The sequence below is a fragment of the Palaemon carinicauda genome, chromosome 25 (assembly GCF_036898095.1).
Source record: "Palaemon carinicauda isolate YSFRI2023 chromosome 25, ASM3689809v2, whole genome shotgun sequence".
NCBI lineage: Eukaryota > Metazoa > Arthropoda > Malacostraca > Decapoda > Palaemonidae > Palaemon > Palaemon carinicauda.
Genome location: NC_090749.1, coordinates 104,421,260 through 104,433,759, shown reverse-complemented (window position 1 = coordinate 104,433,759; position 12,500 = coordinate 104,421,260). Strand labels below are relative to the sequence as shown.

Below are 12,500 nucleotides of genomic sequence, written 5' to 3'. Positions count from 1 at the left end.
ATATGCATAAATATATATGTGTCATATATATATATATATATATATATATATATATATATATATATATATATATATATATATATATATATATATATATATATATGTGTATATATATAACATATATATACATACATATATATATATATATATATATATATATATATATATATATATATATATGTATATATATAACATATATATACATACATATATATATATATATATATATATATATATATATATATATATATATATATATATTATAAGATATTGTTGAACCAAGTATCCTTTAGGGAAGTAAAGTGTGGACATTAATTAAAAATAATCTACAAAAGGGATTTAAATACGAAAACTAAATTAGCAAGTGACATAGAAGGGAAGAAAAGGGAAGATGTAGCTCTCTGGACTCGGGCCAATCAAACGTTACGAAACAGAGATAGACTTTGGGGGAAGACAGAAGAACTGATGCGAAGATTGTGTAGGGGTAGAAAGAGCTGCTGGTGACATTCCTGTGAGGTTTTCTTTTATAAATCAAAGGTGGGAGTTGAAATATACTGTTGATGGAGTTGGACAGCTAAATTGGATGAGATTTAATCATAAACAAAGTTTAAACGAGGCATTAAACTTAGGGGAAATGTTCCCAGACTCTAATATTTACCTCGTAATATAATAGTCGATGTCCGAAAGTGTTCGAATGGCTAGAACTTAATATATTTCATATCTACATTATATATATTAATATTTTTTAATATATATCAATCATTCCCATTCAAATTAATTCTAATAATATCGTTCTATCGAACGATATTTCATTTAGTCGACCGGAACGCAGAATAACAAGATACGAAGTCAATTCCGAGCGAATCGAACACACAAGGGGTAATGACGTCACATAAATCTAGCGCTTAAACGGAACCATATTATGGAAGCTGTCAGACTGAAATCGATATACGAGCAATCAATTGAGGGGGAAGAGAGAGAGAGAGAGAGAGAGAGAGAGAGAGAGAGAGAGAGAGAGAGAGAGAGAGCGTAAAGCAAATGTGTAAATATAATCTACGGAAAGTTAGAAATAAAAGAAACAGGAAATAAACAAATATGAATGGTTGGTAAAGGGGGGTCGTGTTTCAGAGAGAGAGAGAGAGAGAGAGAGAGAGAGAGGTGGGGGTGTGTGTGGTAGTACAATGGCCACACAGGGAAGTCTTTTGTGTGGATGTTGACAAACCTTAATTAGTCATTAGATTTCGACAAATTAATTCAACGAGTCAAGAGTACATACACACGGACGTCTTGCGTGTGAGTGTGTACGCAAAGTGTATTTGTACACGTACAATTACACACACACGTACACGGAGAGATTTAAGAGTTATAAAAGGGGTGTCGTGTTTACTACTGCTGTTTCTACTCATAATTTTTTTTTTACGATGTTGTTCGTTTTATGTCTAAACCTTTTCGCAGTTGGGACTTGGAGGTTTTATGTAAGATGCTTTTAATTAAGCTTGTTTGCATAATGAATACGCTTAGAATAAGCTTAAAACCCTAAATGGTGCATTGGTATACTCTATATAACAGAGCAAGTCTGGATATATATATATATATATATATATATATATATATATATATATATATATATATATATATATACTCTAACACTAGAGAGTCATTGGGTCCTTTGACTGGCCAGACAGTACTACATTGGATCCCTCACTCTGGTTACGGTTAAGTTTCCCTTTGCCTACACATACACCGAGTAGTCTGGCCTATTCATTCCACATTCTATTCTGTCCTCATACACCTGACAACACTGAGATCACCAAACAATTCTTCTTCTCTCAAAGGCTTAATTACTGCACTGTAATTGTTCAGTGGCCACTTTCCTCTTGGTAAGGGTAGAAGAGACTCTTCAGCTATGGTAAGCAGCTCTTCTAGGAGAAGGACACTCCAAAATCAAACCATTGTTCTCTAGTCTTGAGTAGTGCCACAGCCTCTGTACCATGGTCTTCCTCTGTCTTAAGGTAGAGTTCTCTTGCTTGAGGGCACACAAGGCACACTATTCTATCTTATTTTTTCCTTCTCTTCTAATTTACTTATTTCCTTACTGAGCTCTTTTTTCCTGTTGGAGCCCTTGGGCTTATAGCATCTGGCTTTTCCAGCTAGGGTTGTAGCTTGGCTAGTAATAACAATGAAAATAATAATATATTTCTTCCCAGTCAAGCTCAGCTCTCCCCGTCTCGCAGGTAGGGGAGAGGGAGTAGTCATACGATGATGAGAGAGGGCGTAGGTGCAGGCACACATACACATATCTATCTATATATTTAGGCGTCATTTTTGACGGGTTGCGTACACTAGTATATTGATAACAGCACTGGCTCCTGCCACAAAAGTTTTGTCCACAAGTGCAGTAAGGTTCTGAGCATGATTTTTGAGAGCTGGTGTGTACCTCTGGACATTTGCTAACAAATTAAGACTAATCTTGTCCTTGTTGGGTTGTGTATATAGAATTTTAGTCATGTGTTCTGGAGTTGGGGGCAGGGAGGCCAGTTGTCACCAAGAGCCAGGTTACAAAGTAGAAAGATAGTAAATGGGTGCAAGTGTGTCCTAAGTAACAATGCCGCTCATTTACTGATCACTACTGCGCAACAGAGGAGGAGCACAGTCAGCATTAGCAAGAGTCGGCAGCAATGAATACCATAGTGGTTTAAGGTACCTACTCTATCAGGGAAGGCTTCGAATGGGATAGATAGGATAGGTCGTAGTTTGAAATATTGCAGGTCGCTCTCGACAAATTCAATCCCAGCTAGGGCCGGCGAAAAGCTTCGGTAACTAGGGAAAGAGCTTGTGACATCGTGATCACAGAATCTTTCATCATAGCTATAGGTCCGGCGATACGCAGTGCACAAACTATATAAGTCAAGCTCCTATAAATCATTCTATGTTGAAATCTAACAGTCTTTCTGTTTCTAAATCACTATAACTTTATTTCAGCCTGGCATCTGATACACCAACTAGGACACCTCTCGGTCTGTCACTGTGTTTTAACTGCGTTTTCTTCTGATATCTATTAAATGTTAGATTAACGGGACGTTTGATTGAATGATCTTTAAGGTTGATAAATAAAGTGGTGTAGATAATGTGACGTCAGGTACTTAAAGATGTTTACTTTTAAAAACCCAAGGAGTTTTATCATTGATTCTGTTCACTGGATTCTTGGAATAGCTTTAAAAGCAAAATACAACAGTGATGTGGCCTTTTATTTTCTGCCCTTGAAACAGTCTACTGTTCTAACATGCTCTGACGTGGTCTTTTGAAAACGTACGAAGCAGTGACAGGTTTCGTATGTCTTTCTGAGGTAGATTCTTCCCTTGTTCTAGAAGCATGACTGTTCCCATTTAGCTGTACCACTGAGAGACATATAGAGAGAGGGTGTTCTGATAGCTAAATCTAATCTAGTGCTCCATGCTAAATAGGGCATCACTTAACACATAATATCACGTTAATTCTTATGAAATCTATTTCGTTCAATAAAGTTACAAGCAAATTCAGAATTACTTTCAAATCACTTAGTTTAACATTGCTATGAGGCTTCCAGAACGCATCCTGGCTGCCTGTCAAAGGGGAACTGGAATGGCCAAGGTCCTTCAACCCAATAACTTCCGTGTCACCGTATGGTCCAGCTTCTAATTGTTCGTTTCCTTTTTGCAGTGGCGGGGGAGGAAGAGGAGGAGGAGGGCGAGGAGGAGGTGGGACGCCACACTTTCCGCGACCTCTGTGGCCTTAGCGAGGGCGAAGCCGAGGACTCGGAAGGTGGCTCCGCGTCCCCGAGAGATGCCCTCGGGGATTCCCTGAGAGAGGACTCCCTCGCATTCCCGTCTCCCTCCAGCGCCTCCGAGACGCACGACGTCAACATGAACACGTCCGCCCACGCCCTGGAGCTGGCCGAAGTCGATAGGTTCATAACCCAGCAGCTGTCGACAGTGCCCTTCGAGCTAGACGTCAGGCAATCGGGGATGGGCACCGGAATGGGTATCTGGACGAAACAGAGCATCCTCAGGGGTACGCGGTATGGGCCGTTTCTGGGGAAGTGGACGGAGCACGTCAAAGACCCTGAGCTGGCCTGGGAGGTAAGATCTCAGTTCATGGAATGGAGTTCTCCTGTATCTTTTCAATTATTCTGGCAACTGGCTATTTTCTGTCCTATCCAGACACAAGTTGATGGGAGGTTATGCACCAAGTAATTTGAGAGTTGAATGCACTTTGGGGAGATGGACTAGGTGGCACAGGGTTCCACAATAATACCCCAGGATAGGTAATGTGTCTAGGATAGGAAAGGCTAGTTAAGTTAGGTTAATATCCAGCATAGGATAGGTTATCATAGATTGGGTTAGGCTAGTTATCAAGATCTCATAGCTAACCGCTATATGGATTAGCCGGGACTCCTGTGAATGATACGCTGTTTCTGTCTGAACTCTATTTATTGAGCCATGTAAGATTGAATCAATCTTCTTTGAGTTTGTCCTCACAGACAAATCATAGACAACTTCAATCTGCCTTAAAACAGTACGAATAGCATTTTACCTCACACGTACAAGATTAGTCATGATGAAATACACTTAGATTAATTTCCTCGTCAAGAATCCTTATAAAAACCGGTACCTAATATCCAGTCCAGATATACAGATCTTCAGAATCAGAGAGAGAGAGAGAGAGAGAGAGAGAGAGAATGTGCGCACGTCAGATTGGCCCTTTTTCTTACAGCAGTAACATCTTAATGGCAATGATTAAATGTACGTTTCAAACAAATGAATATCTTTACTTTAGCACCGTTATACTGCATTTCTTGAAGACAAAGCTTCATGTTCTCTCTCTCTCTCTCTCTCTCTCTCTCTCTCTCTCTCTCTCTCTCTCTCTCTCTCTCTCTCTCTCTCTCTCTCTCTCTATTCTGCCAAGAACTGTAAAGAAAATTCCAAAGTACAGTAACACTCTACGTACACTAAATATCAGTTAGTTGTTCAAGTGTATGATAAGGCTGATTTGGACCTCTGGACACATAATAAAACTTGCAGGACGCTCTTTACTTCACTCATAAATCACTAAAAAGTTCCAACAACTCCCAACAGATCATACAAAAAAGATCAGTCCATGCTTTCCCCAAAAAGGTCACAGCAGACAGGTCTTTTCAATTCCTAAAAAGATGACTTCAAGATGGTCAGTACCTTCTATCTTTTCCTAGGAGGTTATATCAGTGAGGATTTAAATCTTATGAATGGTTTATATCAAAGCTTTTCAGTTTCCCTTACATTGCTTCACACCAAAGAGACCATTTTAGAAATTTCTTCCTCTTCTTCAGTAGTTAATGTCAAGTGGGCCTTTATCTTTCTTTTTAACGGGTTGAATAATGAACTGGTCACTACATGCTCAAAAAGTTTGCATCGCAAAGCATCATAAGAACATTCTTCATTTCCTCCAACAGATAACATTACAGTTCTTAGTTGAGAAGGTTGGTACTTCACACCAGTATTGTCAGAAAACTCTGTGCTCACTCCAGCAAGTCCTATCAGAGTCTCTATCCTTTCTCCAACAAGGTCATATCTGAAAGAGTACTTTTCCACACCAGTAATGTCAGAGAATTCTGCGCTCAGTCCAGCAAGTAATATCAGAGTCTCTCTCCTCTCTCCAACAGGTCATATCTGAAAGATCTTCAACGAGAGGCTGGCTGGACGCCGGAGAAATAGGCAATTGGCTTCGTCTGGTGAGAGTGGCTGCCTCCCCGGCTTACGGAAACCTGAGGCATCTTCTTTTAGCAGGGCAGGTGAGCGTTGGCAATTATTCCAGTCTTATCCTGCATGAAATCTTGAGACTTTTGATATTATCCATACCGTTGTTTTACATAATCGTTACTTCTCGCAGAACTTGAGATTACAGAAAGCCTTCCATCCCCACAGCCTTGCACAGTTACTGAATTCCTCGACCACTCTCTCTTTCACAGATTTTCTACGAAACGCTGAGGGACATTGGCCCTTCGGAGGAACTCCTACTCGTGAGGAAGTCGGTCATTGACTTAGACGCTGCTTTCGCCCTAGGTAAAGTGGAAGGTGCCTATGGGAATTCATCCCTTGCATTCAGATCTTACCAACTTACACTCCCCACGACATCATGCCTCTTTCTCTCCTTGCGGGTCATTACTACACAGTACACATTTGTTGGTCAAATGGTTATATAATTCATTTATCTGTCAGACAACTTATCCTTTAATCAAGTTGGGCAGAATATTTCAAAAAATCCTTTTGATAAAATTACTTACTCAAAAATTCAATCGTTAATGGAATAATTATAAATCATGATTTATCGGTTAATAGTTCATTGCTTATATTCATCAGCTCATCTCGCCTATATAATAAAAAGCAAGTGTCTGGAGATATATATATATATATATATATATATATATATATATATATATATATATATATATATATATATACACATATATATATATATACATATATTTCCTTCCAGTAGTGCTCCCCGTCCCTCTAGATATTCAACCGTAATTTTTGACAGGTTGCGTACACTAGTTAAAAGTAATCACCGACTCATTCTTCAAGTTTAGTTCAATGATTTCAAAATGATATATTAATTCAAAATAATCTAAAACATAATCAATTATTTCCGTAATTTATAATCAAATCATTCAGCAATCATGTTATTTGTTATTTGAATTATGCAATCATTCAGTTAACCTCTGAATTAAACCATAATCATATTCTGATTCAATAGTATAGTAAATTTTCAATCCAATTACACGTATATATAGTTATTTATTATTTTGTTTAATAATTTTCTTTATTACACCACAGATGATCCACTGCAGCTTGGGTCACCACAAGACCGCTCTGAGAACACAGGCGAGGAGGACGAGGAGGAGAACGATGATCTGTCCCGGCATCAGTGCCTTCAATGCGATAAGAATTTCAACGACTATGACGAGTAAGTCGACTTTCGCTCTTCTATAAGCTAGATTTGGTACTTGGCAATAGCTTGATATTTTTGTCCTTAGATATCACTAGTACAATTATTTTCTCTAGAGTAGTCTAAAACGGCTTTTCTATCATCCACAGGTTGGACGACCATCTGGTAACAGCTCACGGGTACACGGCCGGGCAATTCCGCTGCGAGTACTGTCCCAGGGCCTTTGCCTGGAGGCCAAATCTATTCCAGCACAAGACCATCCACGGCGAGTACAAGCGCTACCCTTGCGAAAACTGTCCAAGAGTCTTCACGGATCCCATAATCCTTCAGAAGCACATTCGAACCCAGCACGAAGGCGCCCGTTCGCACGCGTGCCGTGAGTGCGGCAAAACCTTCGCCACGAGCTCCGGCCTAAAGCAGCACACTCACATTCACTCCTCGGTGAAACCTTTCCAGTGCGAGGTTTGCTTCAAGGCCTACACGCAGTTTAGCAACTTGTGTCGGCACAAGCGGATGCACGCCGATTGCCGTCTCCAGATAAAATGCACCAAGTGCGGCCAGGCATTTTCAACGGTGACGTCGCTGGCCAAGCATAAGCGCTTCTGCGACACCGCCCCATCGTTATCCATGCCTCCCGGTCCGCCCTCCATGTGCGACAAGCTATCTCATCACCCAGGCTTATCGATGAGTAACATACCATCGTCAGCAAATCCGTTCATGATGTACCCTAGACCTCCTATACCTCTCTTACCTACGTCCCTTTTGCCAGGGTACCCCATGTTCCCAAGCCTCCCTTCACTAGTTGGTGGGCCAAGACATCCACTTCTGACTTCCCCATTACTTCTACCTTTCCAAAATGCCCAAAATCACAACCAGCATTCCATCCCCGTCAAGGAAAAGAAAGATTTGCCAAACTGCGGTAGCCAGAGTTTAAAAATATCTCCTCGGCTTGATCCTCCTGATTCGCCTCTTCAAGAGACTATTTCACGGCCTCCATCAATTCCCTGCTCTCCAAAAAGAAACTCGACACCAGCAGGTAAAATCTCCCCTACCAGGTCTGAATCAAGTGGGGTATCCGAGGCTCCAACAAAAATGAAAGAGGCCAATGAGATTAAACAAGAGCCCATCAAAAAAGAAGAGACCGATAAAAAACATAAGACTCACGGTGAAAAGAAAGAACAGCCTTTGGACCTGACTCTAAGACGCTCAGAAGCTGGGAACGATCTACTGCTAGCGAGGTTAGGCTTGTCACAGGGCGACCCGAAGGAGGAGAGGCTGCCGTCTCCAGACGTCCTCGACGTGAAGTCACCCGAAGAGCCGAGATCCCGTCCCGATCATCCGTTTCTTAGAATCAGTGATTTATTGAAAGATACTAATCCTGTATCAGTAGCGCCAACCCCATCTCAGCCTCCACCTCTATTGGATTCACAAAGCAAATTACCTCTGGCGTATCCAAGACCGTTACACCCTGTAACGCTGTTGGACATGTACCGAAACCTCGACCACAGTTTGGAGCGCAGTCCCTTACTCCCTGGATGTGGTTTACCAGCTAACAGGTACCCTCTCTTGCTTCCTTATTTTCCACCAACGAGCATTGGAGGTATAGGTATGGGAATGAACCGCGCTACTGGCTTGGACATGCTGAAAGCTCACATGTCTAACTCAGGACGGTCCTTTGGGGACACAGGGCGACCTTTCGGAGACATGAACCGTCCTTATGATTTAATGGCATCACACATGCCCCGGCCAAAAGACCGGTACGCATGCAAGTTCTGCGGTAAGGTGTTCCCGAGATCCGCGAACTTGACGAGGCACCTTCGAACCCACACGGGAGAGCAACCTTACAAGTGCAGCTACTGTGAGAGGTCTTTCAGCATCTCCTCAAATTTGCAGCGACATGTCCGTAACATCCACAACAAAGAGAAGCCTTTTAAATGCCCTCTTTGCGACAGATGCTTCGGCCAGCAGACGAACTTGGACCGACATCTTAAGAAGCACGAACTTGAAGGCCCGAACCCTCCAGACTCCCCAGAGGCTCCAGACTCAAGCAACATGTCGCTCGAAACGTCGACAAACTTTTTCAGTGACGAGATTCGTTCATTTGTGGACAAAGTGACGGACTCAATACCCGACAGTATTCTGGTGGGAGACAGAACCATGCAGGATCCCAGGGAAGACGGTAAGCTTACGGAAGTGTCCACGAGCGACGGCATTAATGCCGAGTGTATAGTGAAAAGAGTGCGAGTGGAATGAAAGCCGAAGGGAGACAGAAAGGAGACAGTTTCTTTCTCATCCTTATTTCGGGTCACTCAATTAGTAGGAGTCTGAGAAGAAACAATATTGCTTCTCACCAAAACAATCTTTTTGAGATGTGGAAATCTGAGGAGGAATAATATTGCTTCTCACCAGAACTAGGACTAAGAAATCCAGTCTGAGACGAAACAGTATTGCTTCTCACCAGAAAAGTCTTTTTGAGATGTGGAAATCTGAGGAGAAATAATATTGCTTCTCGCCAGAACTAGGACTGAGAAATCCAGGTTTACAAAGCTCATCATAATGGTGCCAACACTGAAGCAGTACTTAGAGTCATCTGTCATGAGTTGTTTAGAGAATTTTCTTTACTAAATGATATTCAAAGCAATAATTTGGTGTCCTTCGTTGTCGAACGACGTAGCGCGTTGCTTTCGGAAGAAACGATCTAGAAATTTGCATTTGAGTTTTCTCGTTCGGATGTGAAGCGAGGCGAGTCGAGATGGACCACGAGTGGAAAAAGGGCCAGGAATAGATTAGGAAATCAATCAAGGACATTAATGAAGGATCATTATTGAATGGAACTCTGCTGTTTGTAGATATTCATAAGCTAATTGTAAAATGACTTAAGTGTGTGTTTGGTGTGATTTCATTTGTTTTTTCAAACACGATTTTCATCACGAGATGTTTGACTCCATAAATGAATTAGATGCAGTTGAGTTTGTTTGTCTGAGGTACCATTGAAGCACTGTTTACATTGTTTACATAATATCTTACGTTTGTTTGTGTCAAATTTAAATTATGACTTTACTCAGGGTAATATAAAAAACTTGTTTGAGATTTTGAGGAAACTATTGTTTGTTTTTTTGTTTAGTCTTTAAGTTCTCTGTGTTTGTTTGTCATACTGTAAACTGTTGTTTGTTAACTTTGAATATATTGTTGCTTTTGTGAGTTTCTTAATGTTTCATGTTATTATTATTATTGGAATTATTAACATTTTCAAATTTTTCGTATTTATAATGTCAAAAAGTGTTTTTTGTAAGTAATCTTATAAAAATAATGTGTATATATATATATTTATATATATATATATATTTTATCTATCTATCTATCTATCTATATATATATATATATATATATATATATATATATATATATTTATATATATATACATATATATGTATAAATATAATATATATATATATATATATATATATATATATATATATATATATCAGAAATTCAAAATTAAAAAAAACTGTCACAGTATAAAACTCATTGTTATTATTATCATTATTATTATTATTATTATTATTATTATTATTATTATTATTATTATTATTATTATTATTGCAGCAAAGCCATTTCCACCGACTGTCCTGTGTGTGATTTTGTGTGATGACAAACAAAGCATCTTTTTTGACATGTTCTAGACAAGTAGAATGTATATATATATACCTCGTTAATCAAAAACAAAGTTTTGTTAATAAAATATGATCTGTTTTCTGGATGAATTTTTCATTCCTTCCCAATATCATATTAGGAATTTGTGTGTGAAAATGATGGAAAACAGTCCAGTGGATACAAAAAAACATAATTATTGAGGAGAGATGGGGGTCTCCCTGCCTAACTCCTTTCTCAATCGAAATTTGCCCGCCATACGTAGTTTTAGGATTTCCGTACTTCCTGTATAGATATCTTCAAGTGTTTTAACATTCTTATATGCCTTGTTTATGTAGGGCTTTCATTACTGCTCAAGTTTTGACAGAATCAAAAGCTTTCTCATAAATACCCAAGTTTTAAGATATGATTTCTCTATTCTTTGTCTTTAAAGGGCTTTCATTTCTGCTGAAGTTTTGACAGAATCAAAAAGCTTTCTCATAATCCATAAATGCCGAGTGTTTTAAGATATGATTTCTCTATTCTTTGTCTTTAAAGGGCTTTCATTACTGCTGAAGTTTTGACATAATTAACCCTTTCACCCCCAAAGGAAGTACCGGTACGTTCTTGCAAAACACTGTTAATTACATATTTTTATATATTTTTGATAATTTTATGAGAAACTTCAGGCATTTTCCAAGAATGAGACCAACCTGACCTCTCTAGGACAAAAATTAAGCCTGTTAGAGCAATTTTTAAAAATTATATAGCAAAATGTGCTCGAAATTTAACCTTATGGTGGGGGTAAAAGGGTTAAAAAGCTTTCTCATAATCCATAAATGCTGAGTGTTTTAAGATATGATTTCTCTATTCTTTGTCTTTAAAGGGCTTTCATTACTGCTGAAGTTTTGACATAATTAAAAAGCTTTCTCATAATCCATAAATGCCGAGGGATTTAAGATATGATTCCTCTATTCTTTGTCTTTAAAGGGATTTCATTACTGCTGTAGTTTTGACAGAATCAAAAGCTTTCTCATAAATCATAAATACCCGTGTTTTAAGATATGGTTCATCTATTCTTTGTCTTTAAAGGGATTTCATTACTGCTTAAGTTTTGACAGAATCAAACGCTTTCTCATAAATCATAAATACCCGTGTTTTAAGATATGATTCCTCTATTCTTTGTCTTTAAAGGGATTTCATTACTGCTTAAGTTTTGACAGAATCAAACGCTTTCTCATAAATCATAAATACCCGTGTTTTAAGATATGATTCCTCTATTCTTTGTCTTTAAAGGGATTTCATTACTGCTTAAGTTTTGACAGAATCAAAAGCTTTCTCATAAATCATAAATACCCGTGTTTTAAGATATGATTTCTCTATTCTTTGTCTTTAAAGGGATTTCATTACTGCTTAAGTTTTGACAGAATCAAACGCTTTCTCATAAATCATAAATACCCGTGTTTTAAGATATGATTTCTCTATTCTTTGTCTTTAAAGGGCTTTCACTACTGCTGAAGTTTTGACAGAATCAAAAGCTTTCTCATAAATCATAAATACCCGTGTTTTAAGATATGATTTCTCTACTCTTTGTCTTTAAAGGGCTTTCATTACTGCTGAAGTTTTGACAGAATTAAAAAGCTTTCTCATAAATCATAAATACCCGTGTTTTAAGATATGATTTCTCTATTCTTTGTCTTTAAAGGGCTTTCATTACTGCTGAAGTTTTGACAGAATTAAAAAGCTTTCTCATAAATACCCGTGTTTTAAGATATGATTTCTCTATTCTTTGTCTTTAAAGGATTTTCATTTCTGCTGAAGTTTTGACAGAATTGAAAAGCTTTCTCATAAATACCCGTGTTTTAAGATATGATTTCTCTATTCTTTGTCTTTAAAGGGCTTTCATT

General features: G+C 38.6%; 1 protein-coding gene across 1 annotated transcript; it reads left to right on the top strand.

The window, feature by feature from the left end:
- Nucleotides 1-3,762: 3,762 nt before the first annotated feature.
- Nucleotides 3,763-10,139, top strand: LOC137619319 (transcription factor hamlet-like). Its single transcript, XM_068349483.1, has 5 exons — nt 3,763-4,118; nt 5,678-5,806; nt 5,984-6,077; nt 6,852-6,981; nt 7,113-10,139. Exons 1-5 carry the CDS (start codon nt 3,903-3,905, stop codon nt 9,214-9,216), a joined length of 2,673 nt encoding a protein of 890 aa, XP_068205584.1. The 5' UTR covers nt 3,763-3,902; the 3' UTR covers nt 9,217-10,139.
- The last annotated feature ends 2,361 nt before the right edge of the window (nt 10,140-12,500 follow it).

Coding starts and splice junctions, on each gene's coding strand:
- LOC137619319 (XM_068349483.1), top strand. CDS start 3,903: ATGAACACGTCCGCCCACGCCCTGGAGCTGGCCGAAGTCGATAGGTTC. Junction 6,078..6,851: donor AGACGCTGCTTTCGCCCTAG/GTAAAGTGGAAG, acceptor ATTACACCACAG/ATGATCCACTGCAGCTTGGG. Junction 6,982..7,112: donor AATTTCAACGACTATGACGA/GTAAGTCGACTT, acceptor TATCATCCACAG/GTTGGACGACCATCTGGTAA.